At 35.5% G+C, this 25264-nt stretch overlaps 3 protein-coding genes and 1 long non-coding RNA gene across 6 annotated transcripts; 2 read left to right on the top strand and 2 right to left on the bottom strand.

Annotated features, from left to right (window-relative positions):
• Positions 1-1705: 1705 nt before the first annotated feature.
• LOC143466289 (STAM-binding protein-like A) lies at positions 1706-11047 on the top strand. 2 transcript variants are annotated; one of them, XM_076964952.1, is made up of 13 exons: positions 1706-1855; positions 1994-2179; positions 2278-3965; positions 4053-4117; positions 6730-6898; positions 7364-7539; positions 9495-9646; positions 9859-9967; positions 10084-10222; positions 10309-10446; positions 10523-10636; positions 10709-10810; positions 10876-11047. In XM_076964952.1, exons 3-13 carry the CDS (start codon positions 3837-3839, stop codon positions 10939-10941), a joined length of 1359 nt encoding a protein of 452 aa, XP_076821067.1. In that variant the 5' UTR covers positions 1706-1855; positions 1994-2179; positions 2278-3836; the 3' UTR covers positions 10942-11047. The 2 variants fall into 2 exon arrangements, with proteins under 2 accessions (XP_076821067.1, XP_076821066.1); XM_076964951.1 differs by having other exon boundaries at positions 1994-3965.
• Positions 10987-16067, bottom strand: LOC143466290 (adenosine kinase-like). 2 transcript variants are annotated; one of them, XM_076964955.1, is made up of 10 exons: positions 15907-16067; positions 14818-14892; positions 14590-14722; positions 14097-14266; positions 12395-12500; positions 12238-12328; positions 12045-12124; positions 11765-11915; positions 11371-11460; positions 10987-11307 (listed from the first exon to the last, which is right to left on the bottom strand). In XM_076964955.1, exons 1-10 carry the CDS (start codon positions 15924-15926, stop codon positions 11183-11185), a joined length of 1041 nt encoding a protein of 346 aa, XP_076821070.1. In that variant the 5' UTR covers positions 15927-16067; the 3' UTR covers positions 10987-11182. The 2 variants fall into 2 exon arrangements, with proteins under 2 accessions (XP_076821070.1, XP_076821068.1); XM_076964953.1 differs by lacking the exon at positions 15907-16067 and adding an exon at positions 15229-15620.
• LOC143466291 (uncharacterized) lies at positions 12509-14088 on the bottom strand. The gene is made up of 2 exons (XR_013118737.1): positions 13183-14088; positions 12509-13107 (listed from the first exon to the last, which is right to left on the bottom strand). It is a non-coding gene; the product is annotated as an uncharacterized LOC143466291 (long non-coding RNA).
• Positions 16068-17875: 1808 nt separating the features above from the next.
• LOC143465273 (SCAN domain-containing protein 3-like) lies at positions 17876-18629 on the top strand. Its single transcript, XM_076963488.1, has 2 exons — positions 17876-18218; positions 18289-18629. The coding sequence occupies exons 1-2, from the start codon at positions 17876-17878 to the stop codon at positions 18627-18629; spliced, it is 684 nt and encodes a 227-aa protein (XP_076819603.1).
• Positions 18630-25264: the final 6635 nt, after the last annotated feature.

Genomic DNA, 25264 nt, shown 5'->3' with positions numbered 1-25264 from the left:
GTTTACCAGTTACCAATTAAGTTGTCAATCACACAGGGTTATTTCGAATTCGGCGAATTCACAAAGCAATGTAAATAATATGTTTAGAAAATAGGATGACAAATATGGGGTTATCTTAGTACAATGAGTTCACAAATGCAAGGTAGATAACGTGTTTACAGAACAGGTTGCCTATCAGTTAATTATTGTTCGATAAGGTAACAATTAGCCTACATGTCGTGAACAGAAAATGAACTTATGGCAAGTATGACGTTATGCAATAAACAGCGCGATAAATAGCACATAATCAGAACGTCACAATTTGGAAGACAATGGAAATACTGTGTTCCAAGCTCATGAAATTTCTGTAGCCCAAAACATTACACAATTGTAACAAAGGAAAGAATAGAATGATAATCTTTACAAAGTGTGATAATTCCATTTGATTTGTGAATTTTCTTATCAAAAATACACTAACTTTGAAAATTTATAATTAAGAATAATGTGAAAAATATACTTTGCTTTTGAATATAAATTAACTACTTCTACTTGCAGATTGGCAGCGTGAATTTCACCAGTAGTAGTTTAATATGTGAGCTTAGCCCGCTCGGTTAAAGGTTCGCCAAAATAACAATGAGCTGTGACCTGTGATTCTCATCGTCATTTGTCACACTACCCGGACTGCAGAGTAAGGCAGTTTTCGCCCAATGCTTCCAAAAATTACAAGTTTGCTTTAATCGTTCGGACCATAAAATTGTATTGAAAGTTTTTTCACACCGTGCATTTAGTAAAAGTGAATTTATAGTATTGAAGATATTTTTTAAAACTTGTTGCAAATAAATTTCACATCAATATTTAGTAGGCAAATGGTTTTGTTTTACGTCATTCGGACGTGCCACATCATAATTACGTAAAACCAAAACAGCATAAAAAAGCGACTGTAAAAGCGGACAAGCACGAGAAAATTATGATTGTTAATAAATGACAAATAATTTAATTAATATTCGTACATATGGTGAAGCACAACTTAATTGGGTGTTAACGAACGAACTTACATTGACCAGGTCGGATCGACTATGGTGCAATATCAGTTTCGCAAACAGCTTGAGAAGCAAGCGCTAAGCTGTCAACCTATTCAACGTTTACAAATTATCATAATTTTAAAAGATATTTTAAGATATTGTAATATTAAATAGTTTAATGTAGGCTACTTTTGCACTCCGAGATAACATACAAAATTATGACGTAAAAATATGTCAATACAGTACTCAATCTGGATACGTGAATGCAAAAGTAATGGAGACCGATCTTAAGTACCTTTCTAAAGGTTTACTATTAGCTTCAGTGTAAAGCATGAATTACTAAACTGAGCTCTTCCCATAAACCTTCCGTTGTCAAACTTTGGCGGAAAGCAAAGGCCCCCATGGCTACGCTCATGCTTGTAGTCCGACACAGGTTTTATTTCTTCTCAAAAAGCAACTAGTTATTCATTGCGTCTTAGCTGAGCTCCGCTGAACGTTTTACCGAAATATATTACTGTATTAAATGCGCTTTCACCATAACGTGTCTTTATAGTATCTCAGAATGAAAACATCAACATGCTATATTATTGCAACGAAATGTTTGTTTTACCTGTACGTTTGAAATGTAGGCTACATATTGCATGTCGCTGTTTATGATTTATGTGCGTTTGGTGTTTATTTTTTTTATTCTTGTTTTTTTTTCTATCCTGTAAGGGTATTGCGTTTAGTCTTTTGTGAAACTTTTGCGACCCGGCTGAAAACCGTTCACGGACCGCTCTTATAGAATGTGAAGAATGCCACGCAATATGTTACGAGTGCTTGGAAAACCATGCTAAACGAAGATGGAATAACACGTAGGCCTATTAAACACTAAAGTGAAAATTTGTGCTTCGTTTGCAGCAAGTTTTACAAAATATGTTCAATACAGTACTGTAGATTCATCTACTAAACTAAATACACGGTTTGAAAAAACTTTCAATTTAATTTTATAGTCCAGGTCGTCCAAGCAATCCAAGGGGTCCAATCGATCCAAGCGAACTTGCATATTTTGGATGCATAATATGCATCCGTTTTGGCAGATGTCCGGTGTTCAGCAGCACAATTCTGGCGTACAAAGAAAAAACCGGTGTAGAATGTGATTCCTAGCCCAAGCATTTCCGATATTTGTGGTAGTCAAGGTGCGGCCCTTTAAAATATAAATCGGAGGAAAATGTAGTGTTTTCCTTTATTAGATGCATCGTTTTCTCATTGTGTACAATACTGTTTTCGTCAAAAGATATCAGGTGTGCTCCTGATAAAGATAAAGCCAGCTAACTTTTTCCTTTGTGATGTGGCGTCTACAATTTGTGGAATGTAACAAAATCACTTGGAGCAAAGCTGGAAATGAAAAAAAAACGACAAAAAGTGAATCAGTTGGCAACAAAATAGCCTAAATCAAAAATATACGACTTACCGTATCTTGCCGGTTCATCCTTTAGTTCCATGCAAATAGGCTATTTCCCGCAAATTTGGGAAAAAAGTAGGACACAATGTCATGCATAACGGAAATGGAAAATCACAAGCTTGTGACTTACTGTAACAAATTATTGACAGTTGGTAAATACATGTGCATGAGTGTATTTGTTGCCCGCAAACTTAGCTTGATGTTTTCAGCTCTACTGTTAATCATCTGCAATTTAAAGATGTTGTCTCTTTAGTTTCATGAGGTATTAAGTAAAACAGTTATAGTAGCCTAAAATTAAACACTTCTGGAGCCTTATTTGTTTGTTTTGCCATAATTGTTTTAGCTTGCTAACAAATGTGAAGTTTGACACAAAACTTTTGGATGACTTTCAATTTGTGGAAAACAGTTGTCCTGTTTAAAAATGTGTAAGATGCAAAACTTTCTCGTGAGGTGGCTAAGACCTCGGGTAAAACTTAAAAACATACTTAAACGCCAAGACTATTGAAAGATTTCATAATCCAGAAAATAGGCAACAACGTGAAAACTAAATGAATTTGTATTCATCATGAAGTTTTTTGAATATGTGGCCATCCACATTTGCAAGGTGTAAAATCTGCCCATTTCACGCATTCAAGAGTGAATAATTACTCGCTACAAAAGATCGAAAAGAAAGCGAGTTATTGCCCGCGTCAAACAGCCAGGCCTAAAAAGATGAAAATTATACGCTTTTAAATCTAAAACACGCTTAGTAAAAACCAGTGAACAACCAAGCTGAAGCTTGGCTCGAAAGTGTTTTCGTGTTGATGACAGTAGGTTGTCATGCCATCACTAATCCTGTGTAAAGTCTGCGCGTATGCTAATAATCCTTTAACGAAATTCAAATTCCAGTCTTCCACGTATTGGAAAATCCAGTTGATGATATGTGTTCTACTAGACTAGCGAAAGTTTTGTTGATCAAAGTACTAGTGAAGACAATTTGTATGGCGGTCAAAACACATAGGCAAAAATGTTTGTTATCTTTAATCAGAAAACATGCAGTATGTGGTCTTGATTTTCCCAAAATGTCTCCAGAGTTGTTTGCACGCAAACTATGTTTATGAATGCCTGATTCATAGCCTACTATTTCTTCACTTTTAAAGTTTTTAATTCCTTTTTTTAAATTTATATCTCTATGGGCAGCTGTTGAACATATTGAAGTGCTTGGTGCTGCTGTGTCACATTGCAGAGTTATACCAGCGGAAAAATTAACTGCAAGATGTAGTCAAAGTGCATCATGCTGTTGTGATGACAAAGCAAGATGCTGCTTTAATTATTATAAAGGATTCAATTATCCAGGAGTTTACAACTTCACATAGATATAAAGTGATAAAACACATCTTAGGCTATTTTCAATGGCAACTGCAATGCTTGAACCAAGCCAAAGACTCCGTGATTTATTTTCAAAAGGAAGTCAAGTTGATATCAATCACAATGTCCCCATTCGACGATATTATCGTTCTTGCCAAGAACTTATGAGAATGGTGAGTATTAGGTTTCCACTGTTATTTACATCGTTGTCGACGACAGTCGGTTAGTTGTTAATGGTAATTGTTTTGCTGTTTATGCAGGCATCCGTTTATCTAGAAGAAAAGGATTTGGAGAATTCATATATTTTGTATGCAAAGTATATTGTGTAAGTAAAATAACATAATACCGCACCTTTTATTGGTGTTCAGCTGTTCAGTTCCATTCATTTTTCATTTTCATTACGTTTTCCTAATAAAACTAAGCATTATTGAGTTCAGTAGTACAGTGGGGATAGGTAGTACAAATGCTTATAACATCCGGCCACATGCATGGCCGCATTTTGCGATTACATTTTTACAGTTCATTTTTGTTTCAAACAATTAGGCATCTTTTAGGGTTGGGTGTGGCTTGCTGAATTAGTGTTTTTAAGCATCTGTTATCCCAAGCACATTCTATAAACAATCTTATACAGATGCCAAGTGTTCCTTCTACCCCTCTACCTGCTAACTAATTTCCACGTGGTCAAATCTTAAAAATAATTTTTTAATTAATCGTCCATAGATGTTACATATGTAATGGGTAAAATATAGAAGGGACCAACCATTCATGGGCCTTTGCTTAACTTGTCTGCTTCTTTGTCGCTAAGACCATGAACAGTCTGTGGGAGGCTATTGTGTAATTTGCTTTTCTTATAAGCGCCATTTAAAACATATTTAAGGTAATAAGAAAAGATAATGAGAAATAGTAATAATATCAATCTAGCCAATTATATCTTTTCTTGTTAACAATATGTTTAGTAGGAAGCAAAAGACTTGTTTAATCAATCAATTGTTACTGTAGATCTCACAACAAACTATTTCTTAATTAATGTCACTGCAAAATTGCTCTCGCAGAAAATGTAAGAATGATAATGAACCACATTCATACATAACGACTACTTGATTCCATGATTTCTAGAATACGAAAGCTTTTGAGCCAGTTTGTGTAAAAAAATGCACAATAATGGATCTTTTATAGACTGTAAATACGATTATGATATATCATAGAGTATTACTTGCAGGCAAAACCGGTTTAAAATTGGATAAAAGCAATATACAGTGCCCCCATACTGATGCCTTGCTTTTTCTTCCCCCTAAAAACTTAAGAATGCCCACTGTAAGCGGTAGTGCCTAGGTTTTGCTCCAGGCTAAATTGACTGTTAATGTCGTTCCTTTTTGCCAAAGCAATAACTGCACTAACTCCTAAATATTAGCACTGGTGAACAACAACAGATTTGCAAAGCTTCAATAGTGTAAAAAGTGTAGTAAATGTGTTCATCAGAAAATACTTAAATTACATTACCAAGTTTAGTACCATACCTGCACCATGTTGAATGAAACTTGCAATTTGCCAAATGGAAAGAGTTGAACTAACGCTTGAGAAAGTGTATCCATTCACCTCGCCCCATACTGATCTCACCACAATTATGCAACCCTTGCCTCAGTCACCATGGTTATATTGGTTGAGGTCTGAGTGTTAATCTTGTTTTTCTGCTATGAAAGATAACCTTTCTTGCACTTCTTTACCCAGCCGGATGTTCCCTGATGATTAACCATGTTTTATAAAAAATTTTTGCAACATTATGCAAGTGTAGAAGGGCTGTTAAGTTGATTGTAACTGAAATAAGCAACTAGCTTAAAACCGTTGCCTACTGTATGTATTCGAAATTATATACTTGTAGTTAACAAGATAGTTGATAGCTCACTTTTCAACTTTTAAAAAACCCTGCCATACTTTTTAAAGAAATTTTAATGTGGGAGGATGGATTTTGCTTGTAGTGCCTAGCATTGTTGCATTGATGTTATTTAGATTAAGTTGTACATGATCGAAGTTTGTACACTAAAACCATACTGCAGACAGGACAAAGATGATTATGTCCACCAAGTAATTGGAACAAGTCAAATGCCTTTAATCTGCAGCCCACAGTACAACCAGTTTTGCAAGGTTGAATATTTATTTATTAATCAAAGGTTGTGGTAATTTTTATTACAACTTTGATTTCTGTTAGTATCACAAGTTATATGACATCTCTTGGCAGGCCACATGCAAGAGCTTATTGTATTCTGGCAACCTCTGAATTGGTGTATTTAAATTGTTCTCCAGCTTCTTATGTATTTGCATTTAATGGTATTTGCAGTGTGTTATGAAGGGAATACTATTTTTCAAGATTATTTACACCAGTAATATCCATCTTCTCCTGTCATCATTTAGGTTGATATTGTTGTTCAACTAGGATTAGGTAAAAGAAGAAAGCAAATACAGTGAAAAAATTTTGAAAAGCTTTTGTTTCATTGGAAAAAAGTTTTCTGTCAGCCTCTACAGTTTTGTGATGAGGTCGGTGTTGCATAAGTATTATCAAGATGTAGTAAGGGCGTTGGGAATTGAGGGAGTAATTTACTCCATTGTTACGATAAAGGTATGGACCCAACTGTAAAGTCAACTGTCATCATTTATAACCAGTCCATTGTAATTTTAAATGCTTTGAATGATGACATAATATGTGGATGCAGGCATTGCTGGGTAAGTTTGTTTCAAATAACATTGTAATCCAAATTAAAAAACAGCAGCATTTGCAATGTTGTTACATAATTTTAATTATTTTTTGGATGGCAGTATATCTATGCTTTTTATGCTACTTCATAATTAAAGACTTTCCTTTAGTCCAACCTTTGAAATATTGCCCACATGTTATTATTGATTCTAATTCACGGCTTTGATACGATTGAATTATTTGGTTAGATTGTCAGTTGAAAAATTGAAAACACATCCAGATTTTAACAACGTGCCCGCAGCAGAGAAGGCTGCCAACAGAAAAGCATTAAAATTAGCTTTTGAAAAAGCTGAGAAACTGAAGCCTTTGCTGAAAAATAAATATGAAGAAGCATACAAAAAGTATATACAACAACAGGTAAATTTTTGTTTGCAAACAGTGCTCCTTTGAATGGGGCTTCAACTTTCCAAAACAGCTTATTTTGTAGTTGGTTTTATTATCATATTGGCATTAGATTAATAAAAGCAATTACTCGAAAAATACGGCATGGTGCTTCCTAAACCTTTGCACATGGATTTAGTTTGCATCTCAGAATGAATATATACTAAATATTCTCATTAAAAAATACACATTACCAATTTTCATACCTATTTTCAGTAACTTTCAACATATGCAACTTAGATATTTAAGACACATCATATGATAGGGTAATTCCAAACTCATAAGCAACTACAACCATTCCCTGCTCTCTGATTTTTTTAAATTTTTTTTTAAATTTTTTAATTTTTTTAAATGACGATTGATGACTCAACAGTCGAAATCGGAAAATTTGGTGTTTGATGCTTCTTAAGAATTTGCCAGTTACATGATTTATATAAAAAGGAAAGAGCAACGGAACTTGCAAGGCTTGAAAAGGAAAAGAGAAGGCAAGAAGAGGAAAACATAAAAGCTGAAATAGAAAACCAAAAAAGGCAATTGGAAAAGGAACAAATGGACGCTTTCCTTAATGAAAGAAGACGAAAAGAATTGGAAATGGAAAGGCTGGAAATAGAAGCCAAGTAAGATTAATCCACTATATACTTGATTTCTTTGATGCAGGAAAAAAATGTACATTGCTAAAAAACAGCCAGTAACTTGTTTTGTTCCTTTTTTAGTGAAATTACCAAAAACACATTTATTCTAAAAATTTTGCATGGAGCTTTTATAAATTTTGATATGGATGAAGCATATGTGGGGCCACCTCACATGGGAATCCAATAAATATTGTTGTATGTTGTTTCTTTGATGTATCTTAAAGCAATGCAATCAAATAAGATTGACCTTAGAAGGCGAATACAATTGCTGTTAAAGTGGAATGTTCCAAACGGCTTAAAGCAGGGGCCGGGCAACTTCTTCGGTCGGTGGGCCTGATATGGGAAAATGAAGTACTGGGCGCCCGGATTCTTGAATCGATACATTAATCGTGGCCGACCGAATCGTGGCCGCAGGCCACATCATGTAAGACCGGAAGCTGTCTGCGGGCCGCTCAAAATCTCGTGGCGGGCCATTTGTTGCCCGCCCCTGGCTTAAAGGGAATTATTCCACATCCTCCTGTCTAAGTACAACAACATGCTCTAAATACACGACTCTCAAAGATACGGAATCTGTAGGCTGCCATCTAAAAAACTATTGTCATGAAATAACGGAGTAATCAATTTGCACTGTACAACATAGTTTAAATAAAATGCTTGTTTAGCTCACAAAATTGGCCATACAAAGGTGGAATAATCCTTCTTTCATAAAGTGTTCTGTAGGGGCTTACATTCCTCTGTCGGTCATCGTCAGAGATGCAACACATAGTTGTGTTCTACTTGAAGTCTCTGTTATGTATGAAGGTGGCATATAGTCTGCTGTGATTATTCAACCTTCCCTTGTTTGACCCCCATGGTGTGTACATACATGTGTGTTAGGCGCTAGCTTTGGGAGAGGTCTGCTGCTTTATCATGTTATCATGCTTATGAAAATTGTAGGGATAAAGAGGAATCTCGCAAACCTAGTAAAAGTGCAGATGAAAATTGTGGGCCATTATCTGTGACTACCTTTTCTGGGATGCCTGAACAGCAGCTAGCTTTGGATTTGTCAATAATGTCACGATGTCAATGTATCTTGGAAATTAATCTGTTGCTAGTACATATGATACCAATCGCAAGGTGAAAAGATCACAATCAATTTTCTGCGATGGACCCTGGGTAAGGGTGTGGAAATCAATGGTTCTTTGTTAAACTGTTTTTGTTTGACACAGCATTTTGCAACAAAAGTTTCCAGATCGAGGATTAAATAACGTTGGGAGGTTTATTGTTATCGACGTCATCATTATTGACTTACAAAAATAGCAAATATCTTAATGTTGTCTTCGGGTGTGCTTTATGATCCCATTGCTGCCACCATGTTGTATGCAGTTTCTTTAATAAATCTTACAGCAACACAACTAAATAAAAATGACATTAGGAGGTGAATGCAACTGCTGTTAAAGTGGAATGTTCCCACGAATATCACATATCTCAAACTCCAGAGGTACGAAGTTAAAAGTGCAATTTGGCCTAAAATGGTCAGTTCACCTATATAATGCCAACTGGTAGGGTAACTCCCAGACTAAAAAAGTACCTCAACCATGCTGCCCATGTGAATCACACAAGAAACTACCACTCGTAGAAATTGTGATTTTTGACTCACATGCCTCCTTAGTCTGCCACAAGTTTTATTTTGTGAGTATTTGGTTTTTTGTCTGGTTCTGGTTTGATGAATTGTCACACAAGTACACATTTACCAATCCAGTAGTTTTACTAGAAATTAAGAATTAGGATGTTTATTTTGGTTTCAACTTTCAAGTTAGATTCAACAAATCTGTGTTGTATTGAAAATCTTCACTTGTTACGAAATACCAGCTTAAAATTGTAACGCTGATGAAAAGTTATCATTCATACTTATATATATACATTGTATTACTGTAAGTTTATGATATTTTCATTTCCAGATATAGTGATCAAGCAGCAAAGGATACAAAACAACCACTTCTCCCAATTGACTTTGCTCTGCCACCCATTTTTTGTAATAGTTCATCATCAACAGAAAACACCTCAGCTATTGCTACAGCTGGTGTTGCTGTACAAATTCCTCCCAAAGCAGGTCAGTTACGCTGAAAAGCATAGACATTTTGAAATGTGGCTGGGAGGTTTTTTGAGTGAATGTTAGATTTGCATTTTATACTACTGTTGGTCAAAAGTATGCTTGTTGTCAACTTACTTATTCTACATACAGTTGTGTGATATCGGGAATAATTTTTGTTACACATCTTGGATGCCTTCATTTGACCAGAAAGAAAATATTTTACTTTTCAGCAACAACAAAGCCTGCAATTAATCGATCTTTAAAACCAACATTGATCACTGACAATTCTACTGTTTCAAATGTTCATAACGTGGATCAGTTGTCAACCTCATTTACTGCGTCAGTTTGTTATGCCCTATTAGTAAATTATGTATGGTCCACATTCAACACACAGATTACGACCAAAAATGAGGTTGCAAAATCTAACCAAGCAGAGTTCTTAATCTCTTTTACAGGTCCCTTACCATTTCAAAAAATAAATATGGATTAAGAACAATTGTATCACCGAGTGAGCTTTCAAGCAAATTTATGAAATGTGCAGAGGCAAATACCTGTAAAAATATTGAAACCTGTGGAGTTTTATTTGGGAAACTGGCAAGTTTCTGTGTCGTAGTAAATGCTAAAATTGTGCATTTGTTTAGTTTGTCAATTATCTTAACAATTATATCTTATTCCTGCAGGCCAATGAAGAATTTGTTATAACACACATTCTTATACCACATCAAATTGGAGCACCAGATAGTTGTGACACCACCAGAGAAGAAGATATGTGGGACTTTCAAGATCAGTATAATGGCATTTGCCTGGGATGGATTCATGTACAATCAGTTTATTTTATCTTGAGGTTTCAGAAAGTGTGATTCATTTATACTACAGCTCCCCTTTTTCGTGTAGAGTCATCCTTCACAAACTGCGTTTTTATCAAGTGTTGATTTGCATACACACTACCCATATCAGTGTTTGATGCCTGAATCTGTAGCAATTGTTTGTTCTGGAAAATTTAATGAAGTAAGCTTTCTATGAAGGAAACATTTCTTCACCAGGTTATTGAAATTTGCAGATGTATATTTGTTGTTATAGGTTGGTTATTTTATGCTAACACCAGACCACGGGATGAATGTTATAGGCAACTGTAGAAAGATAGGTTTTCACCCACATCCCTCTAATCCTGCCTTGTTTGAAGTAAGTTATGCAATAATATTACATATATACAAAGCTATTTTGTACGTGTTTATGAATGTGTTCAGGCTTGTGATCACGTGAAGGTTTCATCCTCTCAGAAAGTGGAAATTGTTGACTGGAGAAAAAAATGATATTTTGGTCGCTGTACTGGGAAAAGGCCGTAATGTTGTCGTGAATCATTTTCCACTAATTGTATTATTGTGTTGCACTTACAAAACAATAAAATAGTAATTAATACACTCATCTTGATCCATGTAGACCAATTATTATCAGGTAATTGGCGTGTGAAACAATGCAAAAAGCAGGTAAACAAATGTGCGGCAACCCCCTCATAAATTAACAACATCTACAAAATCCTTTGTCAATGGGGCATCATTTAAATTCACAAACTCCTGGAGTTGTACAACCAGATCGTTGGATTATAATATGAGCTGCAAAATGTCCACCTTCAACACATTTAGCTACAGAATGGCCCTGCACAAGTTGCGCTAAGAAACCTGAAAACAAATGTAGGATTTTTTAAGCTTCTCGTGTAGGAAAGTTGCATGCATTGTATCTACCTCCAACAAACGCGTCTCCAGCACCATTGGTGTCAACAATTTTACTCTGCTCCAATGCAATGACGGGGTAGGTTGCAATATCATGTGGACCTGTTGTTATGGTCAATGATAATTAATATTCGTATTTAATAAAATTATTTTTGTACATTTTTTATATAATATATATAGTATCTAGACCAGGGATGTCCAACCTTTTATTATAGTGGGCCGCAGAACCGATTAAATTTCAAGAAAAATGGGTACATAAAGAGCTGACTGGTACATTTTAAATAGGCTAAGATTCAAAGTTCAAAATACTACTTGGAGTGAAAATGACTAGCGGGTCGCAGGTTGGACATCCCTGATCTAGACAATGGACCACTAACTAATCTTAAAATACTGGTTGATGGCTCACCATTGGCAACAATAGTAGACTGGTCACCTTGAGTAATTACTACCATTCTTGGTTTTGTACTATTCACTTTGGGTAACCCAGCAATTTTCTTTGCAATTTCTGCTATATCTTTAGTTTCAAGTTTTTGCACTTCGGAAAAAGTAAGAGCTTCCTGCAAATAGTGGTAAACCAAATTTTAGTCTAGATACTTAATACTACCACAGAGCATATGTTTTGTATGTCGAAGTATACATCACTAATTAATGAACAGATCAAACTAAACATTTTTCTGGTAACTTACCGTCTCATTTCCGAAGAGGATGTCAACATATGGCATAGCATCCATCATTGGTTTTATAAAAAATTGTGAAAGAAAAGGAGCTGGAAAGATAACAATATGATGTTGTAATTGTGACTATGAAGATAATGGTGGGCCAAGCAATTTCCACAGCCATTGAAAAGAGGTACTCATGTGCAATATGTCCCTACATTACCTGATAAATTCATCATAAAAACTTTTCCATTTTGCGCAGCATGAGTTGCAACAGACTGAATTGTTTCGGGCGAGACAGTAAGGAAAAATCCCTGTAAAGAAAGCAAATACTGGTACTGTCTGCAAAATCAAATTTAAAATGTTACAATTCTACCTACTGCAATATAAATAAAGCTGGCCTGTTCCAAAAGTTTCCAATTTTCTTCCTTTTGCAAGTGCTCAATCTTATACTTATTGGCAGCAGCAAGGTTGGCACAAAGCGACCTGTAAGATAAATACTGTGTTTGCGACGAAAGAGTACAAAATAATAAATAACTTAATGTAGCCAAATAGGTTACCTTCATTGGATAAACAAACTTAACACAACATTTACAAATACCAATAGAAAACCAGTGACTAGCAACAATAATTCCTTTCATTAAGACTTCCAACTTCAGAATTGTTATTTAATAAGCCATTTTCAAGGAATAATAACTCGCAGACCCCAGACTGAGAACCATTGATTTAAAAAAAAGATTCCAGATCTTTTCATGGTGGCAACCCAGGCAGGGGTAATTTGTGTCACTAATTTGTGTATTCTGGTTAACTACAAAAATAAACCTTTTTATAAATCAGCTTATGAAAATTCTGTTTTCCGCCAAAGATAAATAATATCAGAAACTTCCATTGAAGTAAGATCTCCTCGAAAAACACATCATGGAAGAACATGCAATAGCCAATTAAAAGGTTGTGAAAATGGCCATGTGCTTACTTTGGATTTTGATTACTAGAAAAAAAATTATTGAATCATTTCCTATCAACTCTAAAGAAATTGTAGTTTTCATTGTATAGTTGGGTTGTATCAGTTTTAATTTACTGATAGATTGATAGACTGATAGAATTTACGGTTAGAAAAATAATAAAAGTAAAAGCACAGTACAGTGGTAAAGTTTATTATTAAGTTAACCCCAGAGCCAGCACGCTATACCTTTTGTTTAACTTTTATTGTTTATGTGGAGGAACATGATGCTGCAACCAATAAAACTGTACTATACATTTTATATTTCTTCATGTTACACATGTCTTTCGATTTACATGTGGTATGTACTAGTATATATCAATCAAAAGTCACTACCATTTTCTACATTGTATGGTTAAATGTCTTTATAACACACCATGTATCATAAAACGGAAGATATACGAGGTATGTTAGAAAAGCTTCTGGACAGGCGTCACAAAAGAGCTATTTCAAAGCGGGTTCCCTTGAGCTTGCGGAGGAGGAAAAAATCAAACGGAACCAGGTTGGGCGAGTAGGGAGGTTGCTCCAGGGCAGTGTGGGCAGGTGTGTTGTCATGGTGAAACACCCACCAGTTTTCTTGCCGCAACTCATGTTGATCGCATTCATCAACGTGAGCGGCATCACCCATTACAAGTCCTTTCCACAAGGCCAGATGATTAACCAGCATGTTTGCAAAGTAGTAGTAAGGCGTTTGATTCGTTTAGTGCATGAGAAGAGGCGAGAGTTGTGGCAGGGCAACTTATGGGTGCTTCACCATGACAACACACCTGGTCACAATGCCCTGAGTACCCGAGGGTTCCTGGTCCAGAAGAACATCACTGTGCTGGAGCAACTTCCCTACTCACCCGACCTGGCTCTTTCTTCTTCCCCAAGCGCAAGGAGGTCATCAGGGAAACCATTTTGAAGATGTGCATGCAAGTGTGGCAGAGAAGGATGGGAAGGTGTATTACACTCCAGGGGGATTACTTTGAAAGGGATAACTTATAGTTTGGGTTTGAAAAAGATCTTTTTGTGACACTAGTCCTGGAATTTTTCTGATATACCTCATAACTGCATTTATAATTGAGTCAAGGTTGAAATACCTATCTGTTCCACATAATAAAGCTGCACACAAGCCAGTAGGTTCTTCTGACTGCTTATAATAAGCAGTACGAACTCCAACTTCTTCAGCTTTTTTTTCTAATATTTCTCCAAATTTATCCTCTCCAATGCATCCAATAAATGTTGTACTTTTTGGTATTTCCAGCATCCACTAAATCAAAAAAAATTTCATTGCAACTTCTGGTATCATTTAACACTTACAAACTTGTATATACATTATATTTAAAAACTTTATGTCCTGAAATTCACATTTCATTACAACTAAATAATAATGCAATATATATATGCTGATCTGATGAAACTAGAAATGTATTGTTTTTAATGTTATAGAAGCATGACCGAATTAACCTCAAATATCAGTAACTACCTCAGATCAATAATTTCAGCTCTTCAAATAAAATGGCATAAAAATTAATTCAAATTTATGCATACTAATGAATAAATCCCGCTACACTAGTTTTCATGTTGATATACCTGTGCAACTTTAATCGAATTTTGTGTTGAGCCACCAGCAATGTAATCTACAGGAAACATTTCAACAACTTCATTGTACAGTGGCCTGTGTTTCTCTTCAGCTAATATGGCATCGTTTGGCTTCAAACCATATCTGAAAATGATATCACACGTTTTTCCGTTATGCATTCAAGGTTTTTATCGATTCTATTGCATCTTGCCAACAAGTACATGCAAGATGCAACTTACTTTATCAAGTAGCCCTCTCCAACATTTGCAGAAATATCCAAGAGAGGATTTCCCATGCCGAAAAGTATTCCTTCGCTACAACAAAAAAGGCATTAATATTTTATTGAAATTACCCTTCATGAAATCTATTAACGGTTGTACTACTCAAAATTGAGGCAAACAGTTTTTGCTAGTTAGGCTTGGTAAAAAAATCAATCATACATAAAGACAAAATCATGGACCTCAAACTCTAATGCACATGCTTTCGTAGATAATTTAATCATTGATGAAGTAGTTACAAACATAGGCCAAATTTTTAACTTGGAATCAGTTAAAAATACAACTGATCATAGCCATATTGAAACTTGATTCTGTATCATTTTACATCCGATTAAGTTTTAAAAAAATGAGAATACGTGGTGTGCAACTTACAAATCAATGACTTCCGTTTTGAGAGATATTTCTTGGCCATCATCTGAACTATCACTGCCAAATAAAAAATCATCACCACTGCTACTCACACTCGTTTCATCAGAACTATATCTACCACTGCCTTCTTGAAATTTAGACTCATTTTCATCTTCCGATGTGCTTATAACAGAACCCATTATGCTATGCTTATGTTTTTTAAAAAACGTTACTATTATGTTGAACATTTATTAAACAAAACTGTGTGCAGATACGTATTACAGTAGAGAGATCAGGAAAAAATAAAAACCTTCTTATTTAGTCTTTAGACATACTAGTAGATCTAGTACTTAATATTGCACTCTAACTAAAATAACTGTAAAAAAAAACAACCAGTTTTCACTAGCTTCCAATTCTTTTAAATGTAAAACTGTTGTAAATTAAGACTGAACACTGGCAACAAGACTAACCAAACAAGTCTGTGAAGATGAAAATGTAACAAATGCCCTAAGGCAATTGTGTTAAAAAAAAGGCTTCATACTGGTCACATGCGACTTTAAAACAATCATCTACTGCTAGCAATTCTTAGTTTGTATGTAATCAACACTTGAGCAACAATGTTAGAATGAAAACCATAGCCTAAACACCTAAATGCATACACCATATAGTAACCAAGATAAACACCAAAAAAAGCATATTTACCGAACTCTGGTTAATGTCATTCTTGTTTTCTTGCTGTATGAAACTATTTTACTTCAGTGATCAGTGTAAGCAAGGTACAGAAATGGCCAGCAACGAATTATTTACTGTACTATAAACACAATTATGATTCTACGTCTGCAAGTGAAAACTCTTAAATTTGTTACCAGGAGATAAATTGTAGTAGCACCATAACCCAGGGGAACTCACAAGTCACAACCCTTTTTTAACTTGATCAAACACTTTTTTGGTGCTCATGACCCAGCCTTTTGCTATATCACAAATTAATGTACTATAAGCAACAGTGATTCATAACAAATATACTTAGAAAATGTAGTTACACATCATTAGACACCATTGTATACGAAAGTCGACAGGATAACCTGTTGTAAGTAAAACACATGAACATAATTTAAGAACAACCTATCTTGCTAACCAGCTAAAGCAAAGCTTGTTTTATTGCAGCATTCCTAATGTTTTACTTGCTTCTTTGTTGTTTCATCATAAAATAGAATAAGAAAAAAAACACCAATTAGGCCTAAAAATGTCCCAGATTGTGTAACAATTGGTTATTGCTAGCCTATTGCTTGCTTTCTGACATTTGATAAAAAGATTTATTTGTAGTTTTAGGTATGGTATGTTAAAAAAAATTAGCCTAGTTTGAGAATCTATGATGCCCAAACATTGTCATTCATACTGGACTGCACTACTGATGTGAAGAACGCATTCTTTGCAGCGAAGTACACCTTGTAAAACAAACTGTCAATCCTTTCCAGGATACATTATCTCGCTGGTTCTAGGTACAGTAGGTCGCAAACTATTTCGAGTAGATAATTTATACACATTCATTACCATTATATGTTATGGCAGAATTTAAACTAACTCGGAATAAATTTTGTTGAAAACACTTAAGGTACGAAAACACCAATTGCATAACCGGTTAGTTGTTTACAGAAGTAGCAAATTTGGTAACTGGCAGTCTGTAAAATACATGCTGCTTGTTAGTGTGCACATGCCATACTCTACAGGATTCATCATAAAACTATTGTCTAAACTCTAATCTAAACCATGCAGTTAAAACTAAAAATATGTTATACACTTACACAGGATAAAATTTCACACCTGGTGACATAAATTGCTGTATTCATTTGTAATGCTTCGATGATTCGACACAATTTGCATATTTTTTTGGAACTTCATCCATCATAGAAAACTAATAGGCCTTTTTGAAGTTACCGCCACCATGTTTTTGGGTGGCAATTTTTTTTGATCGCCTAGGCCAGTGCTTCCCAAAGTTGGCGCTGGCTACTAAATGGGCGATTGGGGGGCGCTAATAATAAAGTGGGCAGTAACAAGAACAGTGCCAAAGTAAACATTTGCGCTGTTTGTATAATACTTTTATGCTTCGATTTACTTATTTTACTTTCCTGTTTTCGGTTAATCTTAAAATAAAATATATTTATTGGTCTCACTATTCTTATTGTTATGTTAATAAGTTAGACGAATTCCAATAGTATTGCGTCATAATAATCTTGCGTTTTTTCTCATATTGCATATGCCAAAGAGTATTTAAGCCACGAGGAAGCTAGTGTGATTGTGAATAGCAATATTCTTAGATTTTAGTGAGTGAGCCGGTACCTAGGTATAGTTATTTAATTCAATCATTAGAGTGCTAAATAATGTGTTCAGTCAAACGAAAATGCAGGCAATACAGTTCCAGTTATCTCCAGTATGGATTAATTCCAGCCCCGAATTCCGAATCACAGCCAATGTGTTTTCTAATGAAGCGATGAAGCCGTCCAGACTTTCCAAGCATTTAACAAAAATTCACCCAGATAAAGTAGCCAACAGTGCAACATTTTTTCAAATGGTTCGGAACAATTTCAAAAAACGGAAAACTGTTGACACGGTGTTTTCAAACCTTTCCCATACAAGTAATGATGGATAATGTGCGTCTTACAATTTGACTTTGATGCTTGCAAGAAAAGGCAAGCCGCACACGATCGGCGAAGAATTGATCTTGCCATCAGTGAAGGAAGTTTTAGACACAGTTTTGCATCACAAGGCCTCTTCTACAGTTATTAAATCTATTCCTCTGAGTAACAAAACTGTTCAGAGACGGGTGGATGAGAGGGCCACCTATATAGAAAATAGCTTATGCAGCATCATCAGGAATACAGAATTCAGTTTACAGCTGGATGAGTCAACTTTGCCAGGAAATGAGTCTCTATTACTTGGGTATGTTCGTTTTGTGAATGATGGAGTTTTACATCAAGAGTTGGCAATAGCTTTAGCACTGGATTCAGATACTCGGGGTGAGACAGTATTTTAAGAAGTTAAAACATATCTCGAAAAAAAAACAAATTCCACTTACCAATATCATAGTGTGTGCAACTGACGGCGCCCCATCTATGATGGGCCGTTACCATGGCTTCATGGCATTCCTAAAAGCAGCGAATCCAAACGTGCTTACAATTCATTGTGTGATTCATCCGCAGGATTTGGTGGCCGAGAATATCAGTGGTCGTCTTAACCTCTCATTGAAGACTGTCATCAAGGCAGTAAATAAGATTAAAGCTCATGGACTTAACACACGCTTGTTTAAGCAATTGTGTAAAGAAAACAACGAGGCCCTTGAGCGCTTATTTCTACACACGGGAGTAAGATGGCTCTCCAAGGGAAGCTGTCACCCTGGCCTTGCCAAAGAAATTATTGCTATGAAATGATATCGCATACTTGTCAGATATATTTTCCAAAATTAACGAATTGAACCTATTCCTTCAGGGTAACAAGGTAAATCTAATCAAGGTAAAATCAGCACTGTGTGGATTCAAAAATAAGCTATGGGCGAAATTTAGCTACACTAAATTGTTCCAGTTTTCCAACTTGCTATCAGCAACAAAGATATTTCTAATGTTGATGTTGAGACATACAGCAAGTATATTCAGGAATTCCATGAAGACATGGAAGTTTGGTTTCCAGATGTAATACAATTGGAGATTCTTGACTGGATAATCGACCCATTCATCGATATTTCCGAGCAAGGGATTCTTGCAAAATGATTTTGAGCTCGAACTAAAATTCCGTATCTCGTATCAACCATTTTGGCCGCAACGCGAAATTAAAGTGAAATATCCTCACGTGTGGGACCGGGTAAAAATTTTTTCATTGCATTTCCCAGCTCATACTTATTAGAGCGTACGTTCAGTGCCGTCACAATGCTTCTGGACAACAGAAGAAACCGCCTGGACATTATAGTGAGACGGGGATATTTATGAGTGTTATGTAAAAACATGTTTATGATGTAACAAAAGCTTTGTTTGACTTGAATGGTGGATCATGTAATAATCCCTGCTATCTAGTTTTGATGGCTGGAGCTGGGCTTGTAAACGTTCAATTTATTTGCTTATCGATGTAGGCCTAGTTAAAGAAAAGCGATTACACAGTTCGAAAAAGGAATGTCCTGCCGTGTCAGAAATGTTTTAGTTGTCAAAATTGACCCATCGTACGTCGAGTAATTGTTAAAATTTCAGGCTAATTTTAGTGCTGGTTTTGCAAGCGTGCATGTGCTTTTTTCTTGCTTCTCCAATGGATGGTAAATTTGTTGTTACTTTTTTGTTAAATGGGCGTTTGATAATTTAATAGTTGGTAATTTGTCCAGGGGGACGTTATCGGAAAAAAGTTTGGGAAACACTGGCCTAGGCTATACTTAACAATCTAAATTGTCGACCCACTTTGATTCTTTTTTAAATTAAAAACGTTGCCCGTGGATTATGAAAATTTCCCTCAGGTGAATTGCATATGAATTCCTTTTTAGCGATAACAAAAATTTTTGAAAATTTGCTGCCTAATTATTATTTTACAGTGGTTTTAAACACACGTTAGACGAACACGCAAACATACGCTTTGGGACAGACCGTAGGCTATTTCTGAAATTGAATTCAGTCACTTAACTTTTTCAAAGACTTAGCCTATTGCAATCGATAAACTGTTAAACCTAACACAACTCACAAGCTAAATGAATAAAATTCAAGCAATAAGTATACTATACTTACTAATTAAAACTTTATCTGTTTATTTTTTTTATTACCTAGCCTACTAGACCTACTTTAAATCCGACATCAAACACCGTGCACAACTAAAGGAGGGACCGTTGATGGCCAACATCGGTTTATATAAGGCTATGCTAGATTTATTTCAAGCGGTGATTGCATAATTATAGCATCCAGTTCTAATAATAACTAATAATGTAGTTAGATTTCTATTAAATCATATGTCTAAAAAGCAGAATCTTTATTTATCTGCAAAATGTGTACTCTAACCGAATTCAGGTTTTGAAGAAATATGATTGATAAGTAATCATGGAGCTTGTAATGAACGACATAGCTCATTCCAATTAACGCGGCTGGGTCTCTAACTCGATCGGGTTTGCATCATTGCCAAACGGACCGAGCCTTGATGTGGTGAACTTTTGTACACGTTTTTCAAACTTCCCTTTGATTTGTAACACCTTTCAAACGTTTCGCCTCCGGGATCAGAAATCTGACAAAATTTTAGAAATAATCTTTATCCTTGGACTGAGGTAAGTCTTTGCACCACCTAAACCCGACGATGATTACTCATTGCTCGAACCTCAATTATCGAGCTAGCCTTTTTGCAAGTTATGATTGTCGCAACTGTGTGACATTGTCACAACATGTAATTGTTGTCCAACACGTGTGTATCGATACATATTCTATTATTCTATGAATTGTATGATGGCTGTACCTAAAGGTTAATGTAAACAATTTTATATTTTAAGTTACAATACAACACCTTGATTGCATATAGCTATTTAGTTTTTGTTTCCATTAGGCTATAGTTAATTTACTACTTCAAATTGCTGCAGTCTTACTCTTAAGTTTGAAATCAATATTGCTTCATTCTGTCTTTCCGCCAATCTATCGAGAAAACATCAAATATTTAACTTCTCGAAGTGAACTTTAGCTCAATTGTAGCGTCGCTAAGCGCAGCGGGCGTTTAGTTATATTGACATAGTTAGCAATATTTGTTCAGGGCACTTGAAAACTTTGCTGGTACACAAACGAAAATATTTTGCTTAGTAAGCGGTTTTGACATAAAAATTGGTCGATGAAAAGAGCAAGTATAATAAGTTAATAATTCAAAGCTAATACTAACAAGGTTTTGGCAAAAAAATGCCTTACTCAATTTATAGGCCAAAAAGTTTGCTTGGACCGCATGAGCGAACTTGCTCGAATTTTAAGCTCTGTTTTACTCCACAAGCCAAGCATTCCAACTGCATGGTCCACATTAAGGGTGGTTTAATAAAACAAAGAAACAATTCAATAAACTGGTTATTTTTTAGTAATAGGCCTACTCATTACCTAGTTGACATGACATTTACCTGATTCATAAGGTTGAGGTCTTATATATTTTTGTCCATTTTTCTAAGAGACGTCCTTATTTTCACTTACGTCCTTATTTTTGTCTTATTTTTGGCTCAGAGGTTTTTATATTGGGCATTTCGACATCTTTACTAACTTATTCCCTTTTGTACCAAAATGATAACAAAAAATAAGAACATGCAAATAGTTTCTAAGTAGTAGGCCTATATTCTTCTTTCGATTCCTAGTCGTCTTTATTTTTGACTCCAGATCGATGGCAACCCTGCCTATTGGCCTATAAGAAAATTTGGCAGCTGGTGTTAACGATTTATTCAATTTGAAAAGATTCAGATTTATGAGAAATGAGAGTACGAATAAAAGATTTTGATATTCTTTGCTCATTTAGCTTAACCATGCTTATATTCAACCGTGTTCCGTTGCTGCTGAGAAAAAAAAGTCAATCTTTTTTTGCTTTTAGCCTACTTAGGTAAGTTATAGTAAAACGCAACAAGCGACATTGACAAAGCACAGGTAGCCTATAGCATATAACTTGTACGGAAATTCGTCTCAGAGGGTCTGTACGCCTCCTTGTCTAAAAGACGACTAACTCGAAATGCAAACTGTGAGATAACGAAAAAACACAATAACTATAACATGGTAGGTTAGCATGGCCACTAAATAGTTCCTAAGTTTAACAAATTTACACCAAAAATCACAAACAACGAAACAAGCTTACTAGTAAGCTACAATATTGGGAAACGTAGAGGACATGTTCCATAACATTGAAAACACGGATAATCGGATATTAACAACCATAGGTGGGCAGTACCGCGGTACAGTAATTCGGTACTATAGTACCGCGGTAGTTTTTCGGTAACGATAACGGTACGGTCGGTGCCTTTGAAAAAAGTACTGAATGAATCTCTGTATCGAATTACTTTTTCAAGAAATTTCAGACAGTCCTGGTACTCGGTACTTTTCGCGTGATTAGCCTAGTTCAAAATTTTAACAAGTATGTTTTCAAAAACACATGTAATTAATCCTTAATACCAATTGTAGCATCTGTTGATCTTTTTAAATCTAGAAATGTCAAGTAAAATTGGAAAAAAGTAACGTCTTGTAATGGAATGGTTGTTTATTTTACCTTAACCTGTAAGGTTGATCACTTCACTACAATGTTTGTCCGTTGAACTGTTTATTGCGCTCGATGATACATGAGTCTCAAAGGTCGTTGTCTTGCTTTTCTCAATCTTAGATTGTTCACCTTAAGGAATTATTGTCTTGTGAAGGCGACAACAAATTTGTCTAACTTAATATTGAACTTCTTCAAATTGAATTCAATAATGCTTGCACAGAAATGACAACTATATAATCTGATTATATTGAAGCTTCTTTGAATGAATAGGTTTACATAAAACATTGGCACAGCAAAAGCATAAAGCTGCCACTGTAGGAACTATGTTTCAGCCATCTTCTTAGCACACAAAATAAGAATGAATGAAAGAATAACTCTCGTCACGATTTATAACGATACACAGGAAGTCATGCATAGGCGACACGTAACGCAAGATTCAGATTCAGATTCAAATTCAGGCAGCCATGACATTTAGCCTATGTCATAACTCAAAACAGAAAACAGGAAGCTAGCGGTATAACATTTATCTCACATTTCGTAAAGTCGATTTCCGTAAACAAGTATTCTATGCGGCATTCGATTTGCAAGCTATTTTATAATATCATCACTGTCTCATATGTTTTGACTTGAAGTAACCTTTACAACGGCAAATATTGCATTTGCTGCAGCATCTTTTACACGAAAATTACCGGTACCGAGTGTCGACAAAGTACCAAACTCCCTTTTTAAAACAGTAAAGAATACCGGAACCGTCGGTACACTTTTTCCGAGTACCGGTACCGTTTCCGACGGTATATACTTTTAAGATACCGACTGCCCACTTCTGTTAACGAGTATTTATACTTTGTTCGTAGCCCAATTTTTAGATTCGCGTTTGATTCGGTAGATAAAGCTTTCTTGTACGATGTGATTGTAAGATTTACTGTGCAAAATTTAGCAACGTTGGCTAAATTCCTTATCGTATCGCATATTTTTCGTCGCAAATCGTGAAGTGCGAAAGTGTCTTGTTAACCGTTTTTGTAGCATATTAAAAACAAATGCTCACGCGCAAATATATTAGGGTAATTACTGGTTAAATTATTGCTTATATGTGTAAACTAGCACACAAGCTGATTTTGCTAATTGTGGAAACGACATGTCCAGTTTATTTGAATTGATAATACCGCTTCGAGTAACTATCGAACAGAGGTTATATCGAAAATTAGCCATTAAATCCCGGTTCTAACAATGCAACAAACAGTACGCTAATAGGCATAATATTTTTGCCTCAACAGTAATGTTTGAAGGGGTGGTCGGACGATTCAACCCACGGACGATTCAACCCCGGACGATTCAACCTGCGGACGATTCAACCCGCGGACGATTCAACCCGCGGACGTTTCAACCAGCGGACCAATGGTCAGTTTTACCCCATGCAAAAATGGGTAAAAAATATTATTTTTTCGGAAGGGGTATTACTTTGTGACTGAGTTGTACTTTTAGCTCAGGCATAACCTTCCAGCAGACATTTCGGTTACTACCTTTCCCATCAAAAATTTTTTTTGTATCAATCAGGAAATCCATTTTCCAATTATGTTTTTGTAGCTGATTAGCTTGGTGATTGATGTGGTACTTGAAATATTAAAAATAGTTTTGTTGGGTTGTAACAGGATGCGTGGATTGAAGTACTTTTTAAGTGGTTTTGGTGCAGTAGAATTTAAACAAACAAATGCTAGAAATATCCATGATTGCTTGTTAGCATTACTCTGCTGACGTAATTTTGCTGTCAGACTTTCATTGGTTAGAAATAATATCTTTCTATGATGCATACATAGTATGCATACGTTTTATCGACTGAACATGACATAAGCTATTTGGGTTAGGGAAGACGCTATTTGTTACTTGCTGTTTGTTTGAAAAACATCTAAAAATGATTTGGAATGAAATTCTTACAATATGTTATTAAAGTGTGGTTACAATGCCTGCCTATCCTGCGTGAATTATTCACAGCTGTTCAATGCATTCTTGCTGCTAAGATCATGGACATCTTTATGCTGTTGCTATGCCAATGTTTTGTCTAAATGTAATTGTTCAAAGAAACTTCAATATAATCAGTATACACAATCGTCATTCCTATGTAACCATTGTTGAATTCAATTTGAATAAGTTCCGTGTTAAGATAGACAACTCTATTATCATCTTCACAAGATAACAAGGACTTTGGTCCTATAATAATATAGCAGTGGAAAACAAGTCATTATAATATTGATCACTGCTAATTGAAGCTAGCCTTCGGACAATAATCCGTCAAGGTGAACAATTAAATATGTGGGTGAGAAAAGCAGACAACACCCTCATGAGACTCATATTAAACATTTTAACAAGTACTGATTGTAGTGAAGTGGGTCAACCTCTCAAGTTTAGGTGCCATACACTCATTTTCCATTACAGAACAAATAACGGTGTCAAAATAAGTACAGACTAGCAGAGTTTTAAAGGACCAAAGCCCTTGGCTTTAGGTAATTCCAATAAATAAATATATATAGCAACATAATTCGCAACATTACAGCCGAATGGTTAGAGTGCTCAAAACCCGGTGGGTGGTGGTGCTGCCGTTGTAAATTCCCTTGGCCTTGGCAGTAACTACTTCCTACTGGTAAACAGTTCCAATTTTGTGCAATACAATATACCCCAAAAGCATGTGACAATAGTCACTAGCACAAAGGCTAGTTCGGTAACTGGGGCTCGAGCGATGAAATATCATTGCCGGGATTAAGTCGTGTGATACTTTCTCGGTCAGAGGATAATGATTATCAAAACATACCATTCCAGTGTACAAGTAGAAAATGCAATATACCGGTAC

This window comes from Clavelina lepadiformis, chromosome 7 (genome assembly GCF_947623445.1).
Source record: "Clavelina lepadiformis chromosome 7, kaClaLepa1.1, whole genome shotgun sequence".
Lineage (NCBI taxonomy): Eukaryota > Metazoa > Chordata > Ascidiacea > Aplousobranchia > Clavelinidae > Clavelina > Clavelina lepadiformis.
Note: the sequence above shows the minus strand (reverse complement) of the source record. Positions and strands in the feature narration are given on the sequence as shown.